We start from the raw sequence: 26,083 nt of genomic DNA on the forward strand, positions 1-26,083 counted from the left end.
TTTACATATATACATAAAACAGAAATACTCTACAAACTGCACATAGCAAGCACTAAGCAAAATAATCTACAAACTGCACATAGCAAGCACTAAGCACTATTTATTTACCTAATTTGTTTATTTTAAATATGTTAAAGGGTTAAATGTGGTTCAGGAGGGAAGTGTTTTTAATAGGCCTGAATCTTAACATCTGACACCCAAATTATGCTTGACTGGTATGTATGTTGTTGTTAGATTGGATTTAGGGTTTTTATATGGGGTTATTTCATTGAGTCTTCAGAGAAGGGCGGCATACAAATCTAATAAACTAAACTAAACTAAACTAAACTAAACTAAACTAAACTAAGCAAAATACACTCCCCCCTCAAGGTAAAGGCAAAAAGTGAATGAGCAATCCAGCATCATTGTCAGGAGGGTACTAGCGCCCTCTTATGGCTAACCAGCAAAAAACCTTAAAGTGATATTACAAATGTAAATATATAAACTACAATAGGCAGTTTAACAGACATGGCAATCCCAACTAACCATGTACCATGTACTAACAAACCTATCAGATAACACCTTACTCTATTTGCCAGACAGCCCTATCATATCCTTACAGCAGGGCGGGACAGTGGTAATCAGTTTACCTTGCAAAGTCCCAGCAAAATTGATTCCTTTAACAACAGCTCCCCGCCTCTTCAAAATGCTTCTGACAGAATAGTCCTTGAATTACGATGCTCATTGAGTCAGGCAAATACGGGTATATCTCATGATGGTCATAAAGCAGATTACCAGAAGACCGGACCTATTTTTACAACAGCTTTTTTTCTTTTCTTTTCTTTTTTTTTGTAGTAGTCATCGAGAGAATGGGGCAGTTAATTTAATTTAATTTATTCAACTTGGCAGTTCTGTGTTAGCAAAAACTTCTGAAGAGAAGGATTTAGGGGTGGTGATTTCTGACAGTCTCAATCCAGATTTATGAAGCTCCCTTCGAACAGTTTTTGTGGACACTGGGTTCTGTACGTGTCTATTGAGCTCTGCAGTGATTTTAGGAGCTGCGGTCTTGAGATCCGCTCTAACAATTCGCTTTAAGAGTCCAACGGTCTCTCTCAGACAACTTCGACTTTCAACCAGACCTGTGCTTGGCTGAGGACGTTTTCCCTTCTCTTTCAAAAGCAGTCATGACTTTTGAGACATGACCTCTTGAAATGCCAAACATTCGGGCACTTTCTGTTACACTAGCGCCTGCCATTCGAGCACCAACAATTTGGCCTCTTTGAACGTGTTCTGCCGGCGTGTCCCAACCGGCCGTAATTACAGGGTAATTAGTCCAAACAGATACACACCACATGATAGAAGGAAAATAAAAGGTCTTTATCAACAGAAAAGCAAAAACAACTCCCTTTTTAAATGTCCAAGGGATTTTCTGGTGCACACATGGCACAGGTTTATCACACAGTAACTGGGAAATTGAGTCCAATTCCAAAGTCCGGAAATTCCACACACAGTGTTGAACAGGGAAACAGCAAACCACGATCTTGATGAAACTATGAATCACATAAACTTCCACGAGGCTAAACCAGCATGCTGCTCTTTTATCTGTAGCACTAATTACAGCAGCCCTACCCAACCACAGGTGGCCTCACTTATCTCCTGTAATAATCCTTCAGTTATTCTCTCCTATGCATCACTCTACGCATGCGTGGGTCTGTCATAAGTTCTTGTTCAGAATCCAGGGATGATAAGGATGACTAATCTCCTCCTGGGCTGTCTGCCAAACTCCCCTCTTCCCTGCTACTCACACTTCCTTCGTCAGAGGAGCCTTTGTCTGGAGATTCTATCGGGAGCAAAACAGACCTGTGGCATGTGGATGTTTCCCCCACCTCCACCTCCACATTCCTTGGGGCAGGAGCTGGGCCAGAGCCAGCCACAACAGAAAGTCTGAGAGGTCTGCCATTTCTAGAAGGTTATAACCCATTTCCGTAAAAAAAGAAAAGAAAAGGTAGTTTAAAAAAACATATCAAATAACAGAATTTTTAAAAAACATTAAAATATGTCAAGTCTTAATTGATTTGAACATGTTCAAACATGATGCCAAAAAGTCAAGTGTTTCCATTTTTTTGTCCACCCCCTGTACATACCAGACGTAATTTGAGTGTCCGCCCATGTTAAAGTTGTCAACCGGCTCAGCCTTCCATCCTTCTGAGGTGGGTAAAATGAAGACCCCGGATGGTTGAGGGCCATTATGTTGACTCTGTAAAGCACAGTGAAGCTGTATATAAATCTATATAAGTGCTTTTGCTATTCTAGCCAATTTTCTCCTTTTTTCTGCTCTCCCCGTCTTCCTGACCCTCTGCCTTTCCTCCACAGCCTCGGAGAAGGGCTCCTCCCTGCTTTCCGACATGATGCAAGCGGACGGCCCCCGAGCGTGCAAGTTTGGGCGGCAGTGGTACATGCACAACGAGAGGTGGCACCCCACAGTGCCCCCTTTTGGGGAGATGAAGTGCATCACCTGCTGGTGCCTGGTGAGTAGGGGAGCATCTGTGGCAGGAGGAAGTGGAGCTTCCACGGGAACTTCAGAGGGTGGCTTGGAGACTCGGATGTCTCGCTCTTAGGAGACGGCTGGTGTCCCAGTGGGTGGAAGGAAAATACAGGTCATCCTCGACTTACAACCATTCGTTTAGAATTAGAAGTAGAAGTTGAATTATAGAATAGAATAGAATAGAAATAGAATTAGAATTAGAATTATAGAATGGAAATGGAAATGGAAATAGAATTAGAATTTAGAATAGAATAGAATAGAATAGAATTGGAAATGGAAATGGAAATGGAATTGGAATTGGAATTTAGAATAGAATAGAATTGAATAGAATATGGAATGGAATAGAATAGAATGGAATGGAATAGAATATGGAATGGAATGGAATGGAATGGAATAGAATATGGAATGGAATGGAATGGAATAGAATGGAATGGAATAGAATAGAATATGGAATGGAATGGAATAGAATATGGAATGGAATGGAATGGAATAGAATATGGAATGGAATGGAATGGAATAGAATATGGAATGGAATGGAATGGAATATGGAATGGAATGGAATGGAATAGAATATGGAATGGAATGGAATAGAATATGGAATGGAATGGAATGGAATATGGAATGGAATGGAATGGAATAGAATATGGAATGGAATGGAATAGAATATGGAATGGAATGTAATGGAATGGAATAGAATATGGAATGGAATGGAATGGAATAGAATATGGAATGGAATGGAATAGAATATGGAATGGAATGGAATAGAATATGGAATGGAATGGAATAGAATATGGAATGGAATGGAATAGAATATGGAATGGAATGGAATATGGAATGGAATGGAATGGAATGGAATAGAATATGGAATGGAATGGAATAGAATATGGAATGGAATGGAATAGAATGGAATGGAATGGAATAGAATATGGAATGGAATGGAATGGAATGGAATATGGAATGGAATGGAATGGAATAGAATATGGAATGGAATGGAATGGAATAGAATATGGAATGGAATGGAATGGAATAGAATATGGAATGGAATGGAATGGAATAGAATATGGAATGGAATGGAATAGAATATGGAATGGAATGGAATGGAATAGAATATGGAATGGAATGGAATGGAATGGAATATGGAATGGAATGGAATAGAATATGGAATGGAATGGAATGGAATAGAATATGGAATGGAATGGAATGGAATAGAATATGGAATGGAATGGAATAGAATATGGAATGGAATGGAATAGAATATGGAATGGAATGGAATGGAATGGAATAGAATATGGAATGGAATGGAATAGAATATGGAATGGAATGGAATGGAATATGGAATGGAATGGAATAGAATATGGAATGGAATGGAATGGAATAGAATATGGAATGGAATGGAATGGAATATGGAATGGAATGGAATAGAATATGGAATGGAATGGAATGGAATAGAATATGGAATGGAATGGAATAGAATATGGAATGGAATGGAATGGAATATGGAATGGAATGGAATAGAATATGGAATGGAATGGAATAGAATATGGAATGGAATGGAATGGAATATGGAATGGAATGGAATAGAATATGGAATGGAATGGAATGGAATAGAATATGGAATGGAATGGAATAGAATATGGAATGGAATGGAATGGAATATGGAATGGAATGGAATAGAATATGGAATGGAATGGAATAGAATATGGAATGGAATGGAATAGAATATGGAATGGAATGGAATAGAATATGGAATGGAATGGAATGGAATATGGAATGGAATGGAATAGAATATGGAATGGAATGGAATGGAATAGAATATGGAATGGAATGGAATATGGAATGGAATGGAATAGAATATGGAATGGAATGGAATGGAATAGAATATGGAATGGAATGGAATAGAATATGGAATGGAATGGAATGGAATATGGAATGGAATGGAATAGAATATGGAATGGAATGGAATGGAATAGAATATGGAATGGAATGGAATAGAATATGGAATGGAATGGAATGGAATGGAATAGAATATGGAATGGAATGGAATAGAATATGGAATGGAATGGAATAGAATATGGAATGGAATGGAATAGAATATGGAATGGAATGGAATGGAATATGGAATGGAATGGAATAGAATATGGAATGGAATGGAATGGAATAGAATATGGAATGGAATGGAATGGAATATGGAATGGAATGGAATAGAATATGGAATGGAATGGAATGGAATATGGAATGGAATGGAATGGAATATGGAATGGAATGGAATAGAATATGGAATGGAATGGAATAGAATATGGAATGGAATGGAATGGAATAGAATATGGAATGGAATGGAATATGGAATGGAATGGAATAGAATATGGAATGGAATGGAATGGAATGGAATATGGAATGGAATGGAATAGAATATGGAATGGAATGGAATGGAATAGAATATGGAATGGAATGGAATAGAATATGGAATGGAATGGAATGGAATAGAATATGGAATGGAATGGAATGGAATAGAATATGGAATGGAATGGAATGGAATATGGAATGGAATGGAATGGAATATGGAATGGAATGGAATGGAATGGAATATGGAATGGAATGGAATAGAATATGGAATGGAATGGAATGGAATAGAATATGGAATGGAATGGAATGGAATATGGAATGGAATGGAATAGAATATGGAATGGAATGGAATGGAATAGAATATGGAATGGAATGGAATAGAATATGGAATGGAATGGAATGGAATATGGAATGGAATGGAATGGAATATGGAATGGAATGGAATGGAATAGAATATGGAATGGAATGGAATGGAATATGGAATGGAATGGAATAGAATATGGAATGGAATGGAATGGAATGGAATATGGAATGGAATGGAATAGAATATGGAATGGAATGGAATGGAATAGAATATGGAATGGAATGGAATATGGAATGGAATGGAATAGAATATGGAATGGAATGGAATGGAATGGAATATGGAATGGAATGGAATAGAATGGAATGGAATGGAATAGAATATGGAATGGAATGGAATATGGAATGGAATGGAATAGAATATGGAATGGAATGGAATGGAATGGAATATGGAATGGAATGGAATAGAATATGGAATGGAATGGAATGGAATAGAATATGGAATGGAATGGAATAGAATAGGAATGTCAACATCCTTAAACCAAACCCTGGGCAGGGAAGTAGCCCGCAGAGAGGAGCCGCTGCCAAATTACGTGAAAAACAACCACAGGTATGCTGCTGCCGCCGCCGCTGACCATCACCCAACTCCCAATACACAAAGGTGTGGAGGCAAAAAGGTGTGTTGTCTTGTACACCAAAAAGTATTTATTTATTTACTTTATTTTATTGATTGATTTTGTCCAATAGACAATGAGGGTTTTAGTGGTTATACACATGGTAAAATACATGATGAAGGTTATAGAGGATATACTCATGGTAAAATTCTTCTTGTTGTTGTTGCTTTTAAATTTCAGTCTGGGGAGACACATTGTGAGCGCCAAGAATGTTCTCCAACCTCTTGCTCCATGGAAGGGAAGAAGGAGGACTCCTGTTGCACCCATTGCCAAGGTGAGTGTGGACTCGTAGCACAAGGTTGTGGACCATGGTGGAGACACAACACAGGTGGTCCTCAGCTTAGAATAGAATAGAATAGAATAGATGTTACCCCCAGGCCTCATGGAAGCCTCACATGGTGAAAAAACAGCCACATGGGCAAACCGGAAGTTCGGAAAAACAGACTTCCGCTTTGCCCATTGTGCTGTTTTTTACTCTCTGGAGGCTTCAGGAATGCTTCCCTGAAGCATCTGGAGGGCAAAACGGCCTTCTCCAAGGCCCCAAATCAGCTGGCACTGGAGATGACATAAGGCAATGCCTCAGAAGGCACGCTGGTGCGCTTATGCACACCCCTTACTGACCTCTTAGGAATTGGGAGAGGTCAACAGTGGATAGTCTAAGGGTAAAGTGTTGGAAGTTAGGTGATGATACTACAGAGTCTGGTAGTAAGTTCCAGGCATTAACTACTCAGTGACTGAAGTCGTATTTCCTGCAAATTGAACGGGTCCAAAGATGGGCGACAAAAGATGGTGGAAGGTCTTAAGCATCAAACTTATCAGGAAAGACTTAGTGAAGTCTATTTGTATAGTCTGTACAGTGGGGGTGTCCCTCTGACCTTCCTGCCAATCATTTAAAGCTCTGTTGGGAGATTTGGTGCTAGACTTATGGTTGGGGGTCACCGCAACATGAGGAACTGTATTAAGGAGTCTCAGCATTAGAAAAGTTTGGACTAGATGACCTGCCTTTGGACTAGATGACCTTCAAGGTCCCTTCCAACTCTAATAATAAATAAGGTTGAGAACCACTGGCTCTAATTCATGTTCTATTCCTCCTTTGTGCCCTGCAGCATCCGAGACCCTTCATGGAGAAGCTGACCAGGCCTCAGAAGGGTTGACCAAGCGCTCCTGGAGACATTAACCAGACGAAACCAAGAAGCGGGGATGCCCCGGAAGATATTTCAGGGTTGCTGTGGCAGGCCGCTTGGAGTTGAGAACTTTCTGGGACCTCCTTAAGAAAGGCCACCCATGTTTTGAGGGTGGTCTCCAAGCCACAGGAAAGACCTTCAGAACATCTCCATTCTCCTGAGCCGCTCTCCTTTCTCCTCTACCTGTGGGCAGCCACGGGATGGGCTTACACCAGTGCTGAAACCTACTTACCATCCTTATTGGTTCGGAGGTGCATGTTTTGCGCATGGGTGCTCGCTTCGCCACCGCCGCATGCTTTTTCACCCTCTGCGCATGCTCAGAAGGCTTTGAGCATGCCCAGAGGGTTAAAAAAATTAAAATGGTGACCTCCAGGCAGGTGGGGGAACTTCACACTGCTACTGCTACTGGTTTTCTGAACCACCGGAAGCGACCACCACCGGTCCACCTGAAATGGTAGCATTTCACCCCTGGGTTTTGCACCTGCTTTTCGGAGGAGAAAAGGCATTTATGGGTTCCTTGAGGACCTGGGAATTGATAATACATGCTTGGGACTGGGATTCTGCCCTTCCATATCCCCATGAACGCAACACATTGACGCCTTAATTTCACACCTTCTGGATATGTGACCTCTTCAAAAGGAACCATATGTCTTAAGTCAGGGGTAGGCAAAGTTGGCTCTTCTATGGCACATGGACTTCAACTCCCAGAATTCCTGAGCTGGCACGATTAGTGCAGGAATGGTGGGAGTTAAAGTCCACAAGTCATAGAAGAGCCAACTTTGCATACCGCTGTCTTAAGTCATACCGAACACTCTCCGAAGGAGGGGAAGCAGCTGTTCCCCAAAGTAATATATATGTATGTGTATATATATAATGTAAAATTGTTCTCCTTTGCTGCATTTTGAGGCCAGGTTTGGGGGTATTGGGGCTTTCTCTTGGTTTCATTTTGTTGTGTAATTTATGTTGTCGGCGGCTGAGGTTCGCCTTCCCCGCTCCATTCAAAACGGAAGGAAGATGAAATATTTATTTTGTAAAAAAAAAAAAAAAAGCCAAGGTCAACCAAATAAAAAGCACGTGAGGTTGAACAAATTATCTGCGTTCGTGTCAATTCTCTCTCTTTTTTTTTCTCCCCCTCTCCAAGTTTTTTTTTAATTCCATAAGGATTTCCAGGGTTGAATTAAAAGCGGTTTGTAATGGAAAGGGCAACAGCTGGGTGAGGAGGATAAACTGCCCAGGGGGAGGAGGAGAAAGATCTCACAGTCAACATCCTTGAAATTTCCCAGGAAATCATCCACTATATCTCAGTTTTAGAAAACCACACAGGCTCTTGGAAAGCAGCCCCCAACTTCCTTAATGGTCCTCAGTGGATGTCATCAGCACTTAAGAGATAAGGAGAGAGATACTGTAGTTCTATTCAGTAATGGGCAGCCAAAATTTTTACTGCCACACTGTGGGTGTGGTTTATTTTGTGGGCATGGCTTAATGGTTATGTGACTGGGTAGGAGTGGCTTGTCGGCCATGTGACCAGTTGGGAGTGGCTTGAATGATCATCATCGTTCAACTGAACTGCTAAGTCCTCGACTTACAACCTTACCAGTGTTGCTCGCTGGAGTGACAATTTGCTTCGTGTTTCCCGCGCTCTCCTTCCTGGGTCGCCCCTCCACCTCAGGCTGGGTAGCTAGATGAACAGGTGCTGCCAGAAGCAATAATAATAATAATAATAATAATAATAATAATAATAATAATAATAATAATAATAATAATAATAATATAATAATAATAATAATAAATTATTGTTGTTGTTATTATTATTATTATTACTACTACTACTACTATTATTATTATTACTATTATTATTACTATTATTATTACTATTATTACTACTACTACTACTACTACTACTACTACTATTAATTAGATTTGTATGCCGCCCCTCTCCAAAGACTCTGAGCAGCTCATAACATGCAATATACAGAGTACAAATCCAATATTAAAAACAGTATTTAAAACCCTTATAATAAAAAAACCATCATACAACACACATAAACCATACATGAATCATAATAGCTGAGGTGTATATCAATTTCCCCATGCCTGGTGACATAGGTTGGTTTTCAAGAGCTTGCGAAAGGCAAGGAGGGTGGGGGCGGTCCTGATCTCCGGGGGGAGTTGATTCCAGAGGGCCGGGGCCGCCACAGAGAAGGCTCTTCCCCTGGGTCCCGCTAGACAGCATAGCTTAGTCGACGGGACCCAGAGAAGGCCAACTCCGTGGGACTGAATCGGCCACTGGGATTCGTATGGCAGAAGACGGTCCCGGAGATATTCTGGTCCGATTATAGATGATGACCAATACTTTGAATTGTGTCCGGAAACTGATCGGCAACCAATGCAGACTGCGGAGTGTTGGTGTGACATGGGCATATTTAGGGAAGCCCATGATTGCTCTCACAGCTGCATTCTGCACGATCTGAAGTTTCCGAACACTTTTCAAAGGTAGCCCCATGATGCATTAAATTGGATGGTAGGAGAGAATTATTCATGTAGTTCTCCCTCAAACCAAGGAGAAGGGGGCTGGGCGGATTTAAAAATTAATACGCTGCTAAGTGAATCACAGCACGGATGGTTGTATAATGTGCTTAGATACACTCAGCTGTGACCTTAAATTTTCTGATTCACCGCACAGTGAGTAGTCCTCAGTTTACAACAGTTTACAACATTTAGTGACCTTCTGTTGGGATCGGGGCCTACCAGATGTAATATTTCAAATTGCAGAGAGAAGAATTGTAATGACTTCAACCATGTAAAACTGTCTTAGTCACAGTGAATATGCAGATTGTAATGTGATCTGATTGGCTGACAAAAGTATATATACATAAGGCACCTTAGCATACCCTGTTTCCACGAAAATAAGTCACCCCTGAAAGTACGACAGGAGAAGTTTTGTATAATTGCCTAATAGAAGGTATCCCCTGAAAGTAAGACATAGGAGACGTTTCGTTTCGCAGCATTCCCAAACTGAACATATATAACACTGCTGTCCATAAATTGTATCCCAAAATCAGATTTAAAACACATCCAACACACATCCAACATGCTTAGATGTGTTTTTGCTGCAATTCATTGGGAAAAAAATAAGACATCTCCTGAAAATAAGACGTAGCACATGTTTGGGAGCAAAAATTAATATAAGATGTTGTCTTATTTTGGAGGAAACATGGTAGGTGTTGCTTGTGGCTTGGTTTGAAGGTATTGTGGCTTAGTATGGTTTAGAGTGGCTTGTGAATTAGTGCGGCTTGTGGTGGCTGAAGACTTGTAGCTGAATATTATAACTGAGAATAGTAAATAGACAATTGTGAGTACTGCTAGAGACATAGTTACAGTGTAAATAGTGTAGTTTGCTACGAAAGGAGTAAATATTTTCCTAAGAAACTCGTGTCTTCAATTATCTTCAAGATTAAAGTTCCTGATATCCTGGTTACAAAAATGGTGGAACTCTTAAGCATAAAACTTATCAGGAAAGACTACATTGTCATTCAGTCCACAGTAACTGAATTTAAACATGCCTGGGATAAACATATATATATATATTTATTTTGTCCAATACACAATACATATGGAAGAGAAAAGACATGGCATTGGGCCAGAATACATCCGGAACCACCTTCTACCGCACGGATCCCAGTGGCCGATAAGATCCCACAGAGTTGGCCTTCTCTGGGTCCCGTCGACCAAACAATGTCGTTTGGCAAGGCCCCAGGGGAAGAGCCTTCACTGGGGCGGCCCCGGCCCTCTGGAATCAACTCCCCCCAGAGATTAGAACGGCCCCCACCCTCCTTGTCTTTCGCAAACTACTCAAGACCCACATTTGTCGCCAGGCGTGGGGGAGTTAAGATATTCCTTCCCCTAGGCCATTACAAGTTATGCATGGTATGTTTGTGTGTATGTTTGGTTTTTATAATTAGGGTTTTTAGTTGTTTTATTAAATTGGATTGTTACATGTTGTTTTTACCATTGTTGTTAGCCGTCCCGAGTCTGCAGAGAGGGGCGGCATACAAATCCAATAAATAAATTAAATAAATAATAAATAAATAAATATAAAGAAAAGGATAGAAGAAAAGATATAAAAATAGAGAAGATATATGAAAGGAAGAAAAGATATATGAGATAAAGGAGAGACATATCCATTGATTGATTGATTGATTGATTGATTGATTGATTGATTGATTGATTGATTGATTTTGTCCATTGCACAATGAGAATTATATTGTGTATACATATAGTAAATACATAATGAAGGTTATAGAGGATATACTCATAGTAAAATATATCTAAGAAAGAATAGAATAGAAAAGATAGGAATAAAATATATCAGTGAATGAATAGAATAAATATAGGAATAGAAGAAAGGTATAGGAGATATAGGAGAGCAATAGGACAGGGGACGGAAGGCACTCTAGTGCACTTATGAACGCCCCTTACTGACCTCCTAGGAATCTGGAGAGGTCAACTGTGGATAGTCTAAGGGTAAAGTGTTGGGGGTTTGGGGATGACACTACAGAGGCCGGCAATGAGTTCCACGCTTCGACAATTCGGTTACTGAAGTTGTATTTTTTACAGTCAGGTTTGGAGCGGTTAATTTTAAGTTTAAATCTGTTGTGAGCTCTTGTGTTGTTGTGGTTATCCATCCTAAGATAAAATATAGGGAATAGTATAAGGGCAGACTAGATGGACCATGAGGTCTTTTTCTGCCGTCAATCTTCCATGTTTCTATGTTTCTATGGTCTGATGGGGATGGTTAGCTGCTTTGGCTATCTGGGCAGGCTAGGTTCTGCAAAACGTTACTCCAACATGTTCAAATTTACAACAGCACTGAAAAATGGGATTTATGATAGTTTTTCTCAGTTATGCGATTTTTACAGCATCCCCATAGTCAGATGCTCCAAATTGAGATGCTCGGCAACTGTTTCGTATTTATGACCTGTTGCTGTGTCTTAAGGTCATAAATTGAGTTTTGTGGTTCCCGCAACACCCTCTCTGTGACTCATTTCAGTGTGTTATGGGAAGGGAACAGAAATTGGTCTCCCTTATGTCCAGACAGACGAGTTGAAGAAAGCTTAGCTGCAAAAAATACATCATCTGTGAATTATATGCACATTATGCCAATATTAACGGACCAGAAGCGTCTAATTTGACAATAGCCAGTCCTATTAACTCTGTAATGGAGTCAATGCAGAAGTAATTTACAGAAGTAATAAAAGTTTTCTGTGCAGACAGTATAAAGTCCACTGTTGTGCAATTTCACAGCCAACTTTTCCTCTCGACCGCCATCTCTCTCACTGGCACAACCGAGAGCCAAAATTACAACCCCAGACAGACCATAAACGGGTCTCTTTGGCAAATGAGCCATTTTTTCCTCCAAGCAATCAAAACCCTTTTCTGTGTTTCCGCAAATTAGCAACCAGTTATCTCAAAAACACTAAATATAAGACGGATCTTGGAGTCTTAGTGGACTTAAAAATGAGCTAGCAGTGCTCAGTGGCAGCCAAAAAAGCCAATACAATCCTTGGTTGTATAAACAGAGCCACAGAGTCAAAATCACATGAAATAGTAGTACATCTTTATAAAGCCTTAGTATCTGGAATACTGCGTCCAATTTTCGTCACCACGTTACGAAAAGAGGTAGAAATTCTGGTGAAAGTAGAATAGAATGGAATGGGGTCAGGTTGGGTGGGATGGAATAGGAATTGAATAGGGAATAGACTAGAATAGAATAGAAAAGAATAGAATAGAATAGAAAATATGGAATCGGATGGGATGGAATAGAATAGAATAAGATTAGAATAGAATAGAAAAGAATAGAATAGAAAATATGGAATTGGATGGGATGGAATAGAATAGATTAGAATAAGATTAGACTAGACTAGACTAGACTAGACTAGAATAGAATAGAATAGAATAGAATAGAACAGAACAGAATAGAATAGAATATGTGGAATCGGATAGGATGGGATGGAATAGAATAGAATAAGATTATAATAGAATAGAATAGAATAGAAAATATAGAATTGGATAGGATGGAATAGAATAGAATAAGATTATAATAGAATAGAATTAGATTAGAATAGAATAGAAAATATAGAATTGGATAGGATGGAATAGAATAGAATAAGATTAGAATAGAATAGAATAGAAAATATGGAATCAGATGGATTGGGATGGAATAGAATAGAATAAGATTAGAATAGAATAGAATAGAATTGGAATAGAATGGAATGGAATGGAATAGAATAGAATAGAATAGAATAGAATAGAATAGTAAAGGCTATCCAACATCTCCTTAAAAACTTCCCGTGTTGGAGCATTCACAGCTTCTGGAGGGAGTCGACCTATTCTGCAAAGTACCAGGAGGCAAGACAAGGGAAAAAATGGCTGGAAACTAACCAAGGACAGATCCAACTTAGATATGGAGGAAAGTGAAAGCAGTCAACCAATGGAACAGACGTTGCCTTCAGAAGTTGTGGTAGCTTCATCAAGAAGGGACCGGACGGCCACCTGTCAGAAGGGGTACAGGGTCTCCCGCTTTGGCAGGGGGTTGGACTGGATGACCTGCGAGGTCCCTTCCAGTTCTGTTTATTCTGTTATTTTGTCTTATCCCGTTCCAATTAAGTAATAGCTCCCTTCACTTACCCTATTCAAACCACTAGAGGGCAGCAAAACGTCAGGAAATGCCCAAGGCCAGAGAGGGAAATCTAACTGAATTATTTATTATTCATTTCATTGTAGTATGTAGAATTCCCAGATTTTAACTGCCCTTCTTGTGGCTTTACTCGTTGCCTGAGGTCAATAAACTTGACATGCAAGATCTGTGGCTGTGGCCAGTATCTTTCCTTCATGTTTAACCGATCCAAGCTCGATCCTATTTGTTTGTTTGTTTTGTCAAGTAGATATTGGTGGTATACAAAGGTATTACAATGTTTACATACATGCAGGGGTGGGCTGCTGCCCAGATGTGGGGGAACGCAGTGGGGTAGCAAAAATGGAGCTCCACCCCAGAGCACCCAATTTGCACTGAAAGATGTTAAAAGAAAATGCAGGGCATCCTGCATAAGCCATGCTCACAGTGTGGTAGTAAAACTTTTGGTAGCCCTTCACTGTATACAAGATACTAGTAAGAGAAAAACATTAGGACAGGGGATGGAAGGCACTCTGGCCCACTTATGCATGCCATTTACTGACCTCTTAGGAATTCGGAGAGGTCAACGGTGGATATTCTAAGGGTGAAGTTTTGGGGGTTAGGTGATGATACTACAGAGTCTGGTAGTGAGTTCCATGCATTAACTACTCAGTTACTGAAGTCGTATTTCCTGCAATTGAGTTTGGAGCGGTTTACTTTGGAAAATACCTTGACCCTCCTCCTCTCTGTGTCAGCCCCTCAAATATTGGAAGACTGCTATCATGTCTCCCCTGGTCCCTCTCTTCACTAGACTCAAAACAGAATACCCTACGAGACTAGACTTTCAATCCTGGGTCTTAAACAAGATCTAAGTATTGCCCACAAGATCATAGGCTGCAACGTCCTGCCTGTCGGCGACTACTTCAGCTTCAACCACAACAACACAAGAGCACACAACAGATTTAAACTTAATATTAACTGCTTCAAACTTGACTCTAAAAAATACGAATTCAGTAACCGAGTTGTTGAAGCGTGGAACTCATTACCGGACTCCATAGTGTCATCCCCAAACCCCCAACAGTTTACCCTTAGATTATCTACGGTTGACCTATCCAGATTCCTAAGAGGTCAGTAAGGGGCGAGTACAAGTGCACTAGAGTGCCTTCCGTCCCCTGTCCTATTGCTCTCCTATATCTCCTATACCTTTCTTCTATTCCTATATTTATTCTATTCTTTCATTGATATATTTTATTCCTATTTCTTCTATTCTCTTCTTTCTTAGATATATTTTTCTATGAGTATATCCTCTATAACCTTCATTATGTATTTACTATATGTATACCCAATGTAACCCTCATTGTGTAATGGACAAAATCAATCAATAAAATAAACAAATAAATAAATGAAATAGACTAGCCAAGCCCAGTTCCTGCAACTGTTCAGGTGTCAGTGTTCCAAATAGCATCTGAGAAATAAATCAAAGTCCAAGGCTTGGCCTTCTTCAAAGTTCCAATAGAATAGAACAGAACAGAATAGAATTCTTTATTGGCCAAGTGTGATTGGATACACAAGGAATTTGTCATTGGTGCAGATGCTTTCAGTGTACACAAAAGGAAATATACATTTGTAAAGAATCATATGGTACAACACTTAATGATTGTCACAGAGGTCAAATAAGCAATGAGTAAATAATCAATATTAATAAAAATCTTAGGGATGCAAGCAACAAGTTACAGTCATGCTGTCTTAAGTGGGAGAAGATGGGTGATAGGAATGATGAGAAGACTAATAGTCATAGTAATACAGCCTTCATTAATAGTTTGACAGTGTTGAGGGAATTATTTGTTTAGCAGAGTGATGGTGTTCGGGAAAAATTGTCCTTGTGTCTAGTTGTCTTGGTGTGCAGTGCTCTGTAGCGTCGTTTTGAGGGTAGGACTTGAAAAAGTTTGTGTCCAGGATACGAGGAGTCAGTAAATATTTTCCCCGCCCTCTTTTTGACTCGTGCAGTATCCAGGTCCTCAATGGAAGGCAGTTCGGCGGTCATTGCTTTTTCTGCAGTTCTGATTCTCCTCTGAAGTCTGTGTTGGTCTTATTGGGTTGCAGAACTGAATAGTTTGACAGTGTTAAGGGAATTATTTGTTTAGCAGAGTGATGGCGTTTGGGAAAAAACTGTTCTTGTGTCTAGTTGTCTTGGTGTGCAGTGTTCTGTAGCGTCGTTTTGAGGGTACGTTTTTATTGGCACAATTGTCCAAGCCACGGGCTCTGATTAACACCAAAGCAAACGGCACTTTAGGAGCTTTAGCCAAGTTGGGTACGTATCTCGCGTGAACAAAGGTTATTAGCATTAATGAGGTGTCTAACCCCCTGGAAACCAAGATAGGAGGAAACCAAGATAGGACGATTGTGTTCCTGCCCGTGGCTGTTGCAGAACTTGTACTTTGCTTATCTGCTCCAGTTGAAGATTGGCGTATAACGAAGCCCCTGACCTACTGTACTTTTTAAATTTCATAACTCTCCTCTAACCCATTTAATCTCTCTTTCCTAGTCCTTCCGAGAACCATTCCTGGCCTACACACATTGGAAGACTGTAGGGCCATGGTGGCGAGTTCTGCGTACCTGACCGTACCGATAGGAGCCCATCACTGCCATAGATTCAAGTTTCAAGTTTCAAATTTTATTGGATTTATATGTCGCCCCTCTCCGAAAACTCGGGGCAGCTAACAACAATCATGAACAATATACAATAAAATCTAATACTAAAAGCAAATTAAAAGCCCTTAATATATAAAAACCAAACATACATACAAACAATACCATGTATACAGTTGTAACGGCCTAGGGGGAGAAAAAAGTCTTAATTCCCCCATGCCTGGTGGCAGAGGTGGGTTTTAAGCAGCTTTCGAAAGGCAAGGAGGGTGGGGGCAATTCTAATCTCTGGGGGGAGTTGGTTCCAGAGGGCCGGGGCCACCACAGAGAAGGCTCTTCTCCTGGGTCCCGCCAAGTGGCATTGTTTAGTTGACGGGACCCGGAGAAGACCCACTCTGTGGGACCTAACTGGCCGCTGGGATTCGTGCGGCAGAAGGCGGTCCCTGAGGTAATCTGGTTCGGTGCCATGAAGGGCTTTATAGGTCATAACCAACACTTTGAATTGTGACCGGAAACTGATCGGCAACCAATGCAGACTGCGGAGTGTTGGTGTGACATGGGCGTATTTAGGAAAGCCCATGATTGCTCTCGCAGCTGCATTCTGCACGATCTGAAGTTTCCGAACACTTTTCAAAGGTAGCCCCATGTAATTGTAGTTGTAGATTGACAACTACCTCAGTTTTGCCCACCAGAAATGTTTATGGGATCATTTTTAAGGTGCCGCAATTAACCCTGAGTTTTAGAGATCCATAGGGAAATGAGCTCCACTTCGCAGGCAGTTTCGGTGTTACTTAGATATTGGTTTTCCTGATTGCTGACCTGGGGATTAACCGCCCTTATCAAAACCATCAAAGTGCTTTTTAAGTAGAACGGTAAATATGCGCTGCCAATCTCATGGGATGGATGTGCCGTTTTGGGTTCACGTCGAGGGTCAAGGAGAGATTGTGAAACGGCGTTTGATTCCTAACAGGGAACTGACCGAGGACACAAGACTCAAAGGGTGAATGTGGGCAAAATGCTAAGTTTGCAACCCAGGTTCAATGTTTAGACCATGGTGGGCAACCTGGGTCCCTTTTACGACCTGTGGACTTCAACTCCCAGAATTCCCCCACCAGCCATTTTGGCAGTCAAAGCTCATCTGTCTGGAACCCACACTGCATTTCGGACATAAACACTCTAGAAAATATCCAGAGATACTTTACTAGAAGAGCCCTCCACTCCTCCACTCGCAACAGAATACCCTACGCAACTAGACTTACAATCCTAGGTTTAGAAAGCTTAGAACTAAAATGTAACCTTAAACTAGCCTTAAACGCGACCTAAGCATAGCCCATAAAATCATGCTACAACGTCCTTCCTGTCAACGACCATTTCAGCTTCAACCACAACAACACACGAGCTCACAACAGATACACACTTAAAATAAACCGCTCTAAACTCGGCTGCAGGAAATACGACATTAGTAACCAAGTAGTTGATGCATGGAACTCACTACCTGCTGCACAAATCCCAGCGACCAGTTAGGTCCCACAGAGTGGGCCTTCTCCGGGTCCTGTCAACTAAACAATGTCGTTTGGCGGGACCCAGGGGAAGAGCCTTCTCTGTGGCGGCCCCGGCCCTCTGGAACCAACTCCCCCCAGAGATTAGAATTGCCCCCACCCTCCTCACCTTTCGTAAGCTTCTTAAAACCCACCTTTGCCGTCAGGCATGGGGGAATTGAGATACTCTTTCCCCCTAGGCCTTTACAATTTATGCATGGTATGTTTGTATATATGTTTGGTTTTATAATAAGGGTTTTTTTAGTTGTTTTAATATTGGATTGTTACATGCCATTTTTTATCACTGTTGTTAGTCGCCCCGAGTCTACGGAGAGGGGTGGCGTACAAATCCAATAAATAGTAGTAGTAGTAGTAGTAATAATAATAATAATAATAATAATAATAATAATAATAATAATAATAATAATAATAATATGTGACTCTGTAGTTTCATCACCTAACCCCCAAAACTATACACTGCTGTTGTTCCTAAGAGGTCAGTAAGGGGCGTGCATAAGTGCACCAGCATGCCTACTGTCCCCTGCCCTAATGTTTCTCTCTTACTAGTATCATGTATATAAATATTATTATATCTTTGTATATCACCAATACGTACTTGACAAAACAAAACTGCAGCCTCTAGCAAACTCACGAAGTATCACACAGGGTGAGGAATGCTGGGAGTTGTAGTTCAACCAAAGATGGGTGGCCCATCGTTTCCATCTCTGTCTTAAGACCAGGGGTGGGCTATTGCCAGGGCGGGGGTGGGGACGCAGGGACGCAGTGGGGTAGTAAAAATGGCGCTCCACCCCAGAGCACCCAATTTGCACTGAAAGATTTTTATTTTATTTTATTTATTCGTTTGTCCAATACACAATACATATGGAAGAGAATAGACATGAAGTAATATATATAAAGATAATATGTAAAAATAGAGGAGAAGATATATGAAAGGAAGGAAATATATATGATATATGAAATAAAGGAAAGACAATTAGACAGGGGACGAAAGGCACACCAGTGCACTTATGTACGCCCCTTACTGACCTCTTAGGAACCTGGTGAGGTCAATCGTGGAGAAATGTTGGGGGTTAGGGGTTGACACTATTGAGTCTGGTAATGAGTTCCACGCTTCGACAATTCGATTGTTAAAGTCATATTTTTTACAGTCAAGTTTGGAGCGGTTAATATTAAGTTTGAATCTATGTTGTTATGGTTGAAGCTGAAGTAGTCATTGACCAGTAGGACATTGCAACATATGATCTTATGGGCAATACTTAAATCGTGTTTTAGGCGCCATAATTCTAAGCTTTCTAGACCCAGGATTGTTATTCTATTTTCGTAGGGTATTCTGTTTCGAGTGGAGGAGTGAAGGGCTCTTCTGGTGAAATATCTTTGGACATTTTCAAGGGTATTGATGTCCGAGATGTGGTATGGGTTCCAGACAGATGAGCTGTATTCAAGGATGAGTCTGGCAAAAGTTTTGTAGGCTCTTGTGAGTAGTGTGAGATTGCCGGAGCAGAAGCTGCGTAGGATCAGGTTAACAACTCTAGAAGCCTTTTTGGTGATATTGTTGCAATGGGCTTTAGCACTTAGGTCATTCGATATTAGTATTCCAAGGTCTTTTACTGAGTGTGGGTTAGCAGTGAGAGATTGTTTATTCAGTTTATATATGAGGTTTGGATTCTTTTTGCCGATGTGGAGGGTAGAACATTAGTTGGTTGAAAGAAAATGCAGGGTGTCCTGCATAAGCCATGCCCACAGTGTGGTAGTAAAAATTTTGGTAGCCTTTCACTGGTTAAGACCTTTGTGGCACAAGGGTGTTGAAACTGTCCATAGTCCTTAGGTGTGGAAAAAGCAATATTGCCTTGGCACAAGGAGTGTGGGGGCAAAGGTACCTGGGAGAAGCAGAAAACAAAGAGTCTAAAAGTACAGGTTCCTGTTGTGTATGATATTTTATTGGTTGTGAGTCGCTCCGAGTCCTCGGAGAGGGGTGGCATACAAATCTAAAAAATAATAATAATAATAATAATAATAATAATAATAATAATAATAATAATAATATTATCATTATTATTAGTCAGTACAACACAGCAAACAAGATCACTATGCTGGATTTCGTATTTCATCACCAGTCGGGCGCTTCCCAAGCACCTAGGACTGCGTGATGTAGCGGCGAATTATGTTTGCCGATCCCAGTAAAGCGGCCTTTTGCAATTGACAGATGGAGATTTTGTCAATTCAGATGGTTTTCAAATGTCCGCTGAGATCCTTTGTCACTGCGCCCAGCGTGCCAAGTACCACTGGGACGACTTTCACGGGCTTATGCCAGAGTCGTTGCAGCTCGATATTTAGATCTTCGTATTTCACTAATTTCTCTAGCTGCTTCTCTTCAATTCTGCTGTCTCCTGGGATTGTGATGTCGATGATCCATACTTTCTTTTTCTCCACGATCACAACGTCTGGTGTGTTATGCATCAGCATTCGGTCAGTCTGAAGTCGGAAGTCCCACAGTAGTTTTGCTTGCTCATTTTCGACCACTTTTTCGGGCTTATGATCCCACCAGTTCTTTGCCACTGGTAAATGGTAGTTCCGGCACAAGTTCCAGTGGATCATCTGTGCCATGGTGAGCCTTGCATCTTTTGCTGTTCCAATGGTGGTGGGTGAATCCTATTATGTCCTAAAGGTCATGTCTTGCCTTAGAATTTTTTTTTCATGGTGGAGGGGGGATGTAAATTCTTGTTTGGTTGTCGTTTGTTAGATTTCTAAGCCGCCCAACTCCTTCCAGCCTCTGAAACTCCAGTCTTCTGAAGATTAACAGGGTAACAGAATTGGAAGGGACCTTGTAGATCATCTAGTCCAACCCCCTGTTCAAGTAAGAGACTCTACACCATTTCTGACAAATGAAAGTCCAATCTCTTCTTGAAAGTCTCAATTGATGTAGTTCCAAGGACAAGCTGTTCCATTGGTTGTTTCTTCTCACTGTCAGAAAGTTCCTTCTTATTTCTAGGTTGAATCTCTGCTTGTTCAGTTTCTATCCATTATTCCTTCTCCGACCCTCCCTCCTCTCTGTGGCAGCCCTTCAAATATTGGAACACAGCTATCATGTCTCCCCTGGTCCTTCTCTTTGGTGGATTATCCATGCCCAGTTCCTGCAACCGTTCATCGTATGTTTTAGTCTCCAGTCCCCTGATCATCCTGGTTGCTGTCCTCTGCACTTTTTCTACACTCAACATCTTTTTTAATAGTATGGTGACCAAAACTGCATGCAATACTCCAGGTGCGGTCCAACTAGGGCTTTATAGAGTGGTAAAAAGCAAAGTCACAATTGATTTGATGATTGAAAAAGAATTAAATGTGGGCTGGAAGGCATATTTCAATAACCAGTGAGGTTGGGTAATGAATTTGTTAACTTCTGTTAAAAAGAAAGCTGCCCTGAGTCCCATTGCGATTGGGTGGCATAGAAGTCAAATTAAATAAATAAATAAATAAGTAAGTACCGTATTTTTTGGTGTATAAGACGCACCTTTTTCCTCCCTAAAAGAGGCTGATAGGGTGCATCTTATAATCTGAACGTAGCTTCCCCCCCTCCAGCCCTAACTAGCTGCTAACTATCTTCCCAGCTCTTATCTTGCAGGCTCTTTCATTATTTCTTTCTGCAAATAATGTTTTCCAAGCCCTAAGTCTTTGCAGGGTTTTTTTCATTGCTCTAACTTGCTCCGAGTAAGTTTCTTTCCAGCCTTAACCAGGTGTTAATGATGTTCCTAGCTCTCACCGGCTTGCAAGCTCTTTCATTGTTACACTCTGCCAAGAATGTTCTCCAAACACTGTCTTTGTAGAGGTTTTTTTCCGTTGCTTTTCTTGTTCCAAATGTTTCTTTCCAGCTTTAACCAGGTGCTATTAATGTTCCCAAGCTCTTTCATTGTTACTCTCTGCAAATAATGTTTTCCAAGCCCTAAGTATTTGCAGGGTTTTTTTTCCCATTGTTCTATTTGCTCTGACTTTTTCTTTCCAGGTGCTAATGATGTCCCCAGCTCTTACTGGCTAGCAAGCTCTTTCATTATTACTCTCTCTGAATAAAGGGGGTTTTTTAGCCCTTAACCAGGGGATAAAATAATGTGCGGAAGCTGACCAGACTAAGGATGCTAGCCAGATGAATACCCGATAAGCAGATCCTTTGCCCTATTTTCCTCCCCTAAAAATAAGGTGCGTCTTATACTCTGAAAAATATTGTAGGTAGGTAGGTAGATAAGTAAGTTAGTTAGTAAGTAAGTAAGTAAATAAGTTAGTAAGTTAGTAAGTTAGTAAGTTAGTAAGTTAGTAAGTTAGTAAGTTAGTAAGTTAGTAAGTTAGTAAGTAAGTTAGTAAGTAAGTTAGTAAGTAAGTTAGTAAGTTAGTTAGTAAGTAAGTTAGTAAGTAACTAAACAAATGGGCAGAAATCAAAGCTGGACTTTATTTTGTTTTAATAACATTTTTCATTTTTTTTCTCCATAGTTTCCATATATTATACATCAATACATATACCTTAAGAATATATCAGTAGCATATAGATTTCCCAAGCCGATCTTTAAATTGTTTGACAAAATAAAGATGATAAAAATATAACATCAGCAGGGAAGAAATCCAGCAAAAGCAGGCCTGCTTCAAAAAGCCTTTTTGAGTGGCGCTCCAAAGAGGGTCGTCAATGAACAAAAACCAACTTTCATGTCCGAAGCCCATGGGACCAAGTCTAATTTTATCCTCTCGTTTTATCAGATGCTGGTGGCTTGCACGCGGTGGGTTAATTATTCCAATTACGCTGGCATGTGAATGAAGGGAGGGGTGGGGGAGAAGCATCTACTATCTGCTATCTTTAGCAGGAAGTATGGCTTATTTTTCTCACCCATGAGTAACTCACGGGACTGAGGCAATGGCACCCCAAATCTACAAGTAGGCATCAGAATTTCCTTTTTGGGGGGTAATTTTTTTTTAAAGTTCTCCAACTTTACATCCATACATATAGCTAAATATCAATATGTTACACACTTACACATTTTTCCAATGTATCATGAACAAATATCTTGAATTTGCACTGTTTATACTTTTATCTCCCGTCTGTTCTCCTTCTATAATTCATTTTACTCCATTTCCCACTCTCTCTTTTACCCACTTCCCTTCTATCTTTGTCCCCTTGCTTCCTAAATAACAACAACAACAACAACAACAATAATAATAACAACAACAACAACAACAACAACAACAACAACTGACTACAAGCATAGACATGATACTGTGGCACAGATAATCCACTGAAACTTGTGCCAGAACTACCAGCTACCAGTGGCAAAGAACCAGTGGCCTGAAAAAGTGGTAAAAAATGAGCAAGTAAAACTACTGTAGGACTTCAGACTGACCGAATTTTGGAAAATAATACACCAGACATCATGATTGTGGAGATAAAGTGTTTTATGGATCATTGACATTACAATCCAAGGAGACAGCAGAATTGAGGAGAAGCAGCTAGAGAAATTTGCAAAATATGAAGATCTGAAAATCAAGCTGCAATGACTCTGGCATAAGCCAGAGAAAGTGGTCCCAGTGGTCCTTGGCACGCTGGGCGCAGTGCCAAAGGATCTCCCAGGAGATTCCTAGAGAGGCTCCATGGAGGCTTCTCCCCGCCTTTTCTGGCCCGGTTTCCTCCCAGGAGATTCCTAGAGAGGCCCCACGGAGGCTTCTCCCTGCCTTTTCTGGTTACAGTTTCAGAGGCTCGGGTTTGTAAGTGGAAAATGGTTCTTGAGACGAGGCAAAAAAATATTGAACACCCGGTTCTTATTTAGAAAAGTTCATAAGTAGAGGCGTTTTTAGGTAGAGGTATCACTGTACTGTGACATACTGTGGCATACAGGTAGTCCTTGACTTCTGACCAAAACTGAGCCCCAAATTTCCATTGTTAAGCAAGGCAATTCTAACTTGAGTTTTTTCCCGCATTTTACAACCTTTCTGGTCACCATTGTTAAGCGAATCGCTGCTGTAGTTAAGTTAATAACACAAGTGTTAAGTGGATCAGGCTTCCTGATTGATTTGGTTTGTCAGAAGGTCGCAAAAGAGGATCACATTATTATTATTATTATTATTATTTATTAGATTTGTATGCCGGGGAGGAAACAGTGGTACCTCTATCTAAGAACGCATCTACTTACGAACTTTTCTCGATAAGAACCAGGTGTTTAAGATTTTTTTTGCCTCGTCTCAAGAACCATTTTCCACTTACAAACCCGAGCCTCCAAAACTGTAACTGGAAAAGGCAGGGAGAAGCCTCCGTTGGACCTCTCTAAGAATCTCCTGGGAGGAAACAGGGCCAAAAAAGAAAGGAAGAAGCCTCCATGGGTCCTCTCTAGGAATCTCCTGGGAGGAAACAGGGCCGGAAATGGCGGGGAGAAGCCTCCGTGGGGCCTCTCTTGGAATCTCCTGGGAGGAAACTGGGCCAGAAAAGGCGGGGAGAAGTCTCCGTGGGGCCTCTCTCAGAATCTCCTGGGCGGAAACTGGGCCGTAAAAGGCGGGGAGAAGCCTCTGTGGGACCTCTCGAAGAATCTCTTGGGAGGAAACAGGGCCGGAAAAGGCGGGGAGAAGCCTCCATGGGGCTTCTCTAGGAATCTCCTGGGAGGAAACAGGGCCGGAAAAGGCAGAGAGAAGCCTCCGTGGGGCCTCTCTCGGAATCTCCTGGGAGGAAACTGGGCCGGAAAAGGCAGAGAGAAGCCTCCGTGGGGCCTCTCTCGGAATCTCCTGGGAGGAAACTGGGCCGGAAAAGGCGGGGAGAAGCCTCCGTGAGGCCTCTCTTGGAATCTCCTGGGAGGAAACAGGGCCGGAAAAGGCAGAGAGAAGCCTCTGTGGGGCCTCTCTCGGAATCTCCTGGGAGGAAACAGGGCCGGAAAAGGCAGAGAGAAGCCTCCGTGGGGCCTCTCTTGGAATCTCCTGGGAGGAAACAGGGCCGGAAAAGGCAGAGAGAAGCCTCCGTGGGGCCTCTCTCGGAATCTCCTGGGAGGAAACAGGGCCGGAAAAGGCAGGGAGAAGCCTCCGTGGGGCCTCTCTTGGAATCTCCTGGGAGGAAACGGGGCCGGAAAAGGCAGAGAGAAGCCTCCGTGGGGCCTCTCTTGGAATCTCCTGGGAGGAAACAGGGCCTCCACCCTCCCTGTGGTTTCCCCAATCGCACCCATTATTTGCTTTTACATTGATTCCTGTGGGGAAAATTGCTTCTTCTTACAAACCTTTCTACTTAAGAACCTGGTCACGGAACGAATTAAGTTCCTAAGTAGAGGCACCACTGTGTGTCACTTTATGACACACTGATATTGATTTATTACATGAGTCATTGTCAACTCCTAGCAATCACATAGACCAAATCTCCCCATGAACGCAATGACATCTAACTCCCCAAAGGAAAGAGAAGTAGGGAAAGGCCACAGTGAGGTCATGCAGGCCACAGAGCTGTCATGGATTTCTCATGAATTATGTAATTCGGATTTGTCCAATGATGTAAGAACATGCGTGTTGACACTTGCTCTTCATTGCCTCTGGGCAAACTCTCCTAATCAAAGAGAGGAGGAGCGCCCTTCCTAAGGCCTGATGAAGCCTCTGGGGGCTATTTCGTAACCATTTGAGGGCATTAACTGGAATAATCCTATTTTGGATCTTGGCCATGACTGAAAAGGTGTCAGTAGAGGGAAGACAAGGAGACAAATGAATAAATGGTTAAGGCACCAGCCTAGAAAAAGGAGATGGCCATGAAAGCCAGATGATGGATAAACGATAGATAGATAGATGATAGATAGATAGATAGATAGATAGATAGATAGATAGATAGATAGATAGATGGAGAGAGAGAGAGAAACAGACAGACAGACAGATAAAGAGATGGTTGAGAGTGGATGGATAGATGGATGGATGGATGAATGGATAGATAGATAGATAGATAGATAGATAGATAGATAGATAGATAGATGATAGATATCTACATACCTACCTATCCATCTACTATATCTATCCATCCATCGTCTGTCTATCTGTCTATCATCTATCTGATAGACAGATAGATAGACAGACGATGGATGGATAGATATAATAGATGGATGGATGGATAGACAGATAGACAGACAGACAGATAGATAGGCAGGCAGGCAAGCAGGCATGTAGACAGAGAGACACAGACAGATGAGATGATAGAT

The 26,083-nt window shown here is 41.2% G+C and overlaps 1 protein-coding gene across 1 annotated transcript in view; it reads left to right on the top strand.

The window, feature by feature from the left end:
- CHRD (chordin) overlaps nt 1-8,073 on the top strand; it is a 28,418-nt gene extending 20,345 nt beyond the window's left edge. The window contains exons 11-13 of the mRNA XM_070754154.1: nt 2,353-2,507; nt 6,022-6,115; nt 6,948-8,073. Coding sequence (XP_070610255.1) covers nt 2,353-2,507; nt 6,022-6,115; nt 6,948-7,018 — 320 coding nt within the window. The 3' untranslated portion in view covers nt 7,019-8,073. The remainder of the gene's footprint in view (nt 1-2,352; nt 2,508-6,021; nt 6,116-6,947) is intronic.
- Nucleotides 8,074-26,083: the final 18,010 nt, after the last annotated feature.

The sequence above is a fragment of the Erythrolamprus reginae genome, chromosome 5 (genome assembly GCF_031021105.1).
Source record: "Erythrolamprus reginae isolate rEryReg1 chromosome 5, rEryReg1.hap1, whole genome shotgun sequence".
NCBI classification, from domain to species: Eukaryota; Metazoa; Chordata; class Lepidosauria; order Squamata; family Dipsadidae; genus Erythrolamprus; species Erythrolamprus reginae.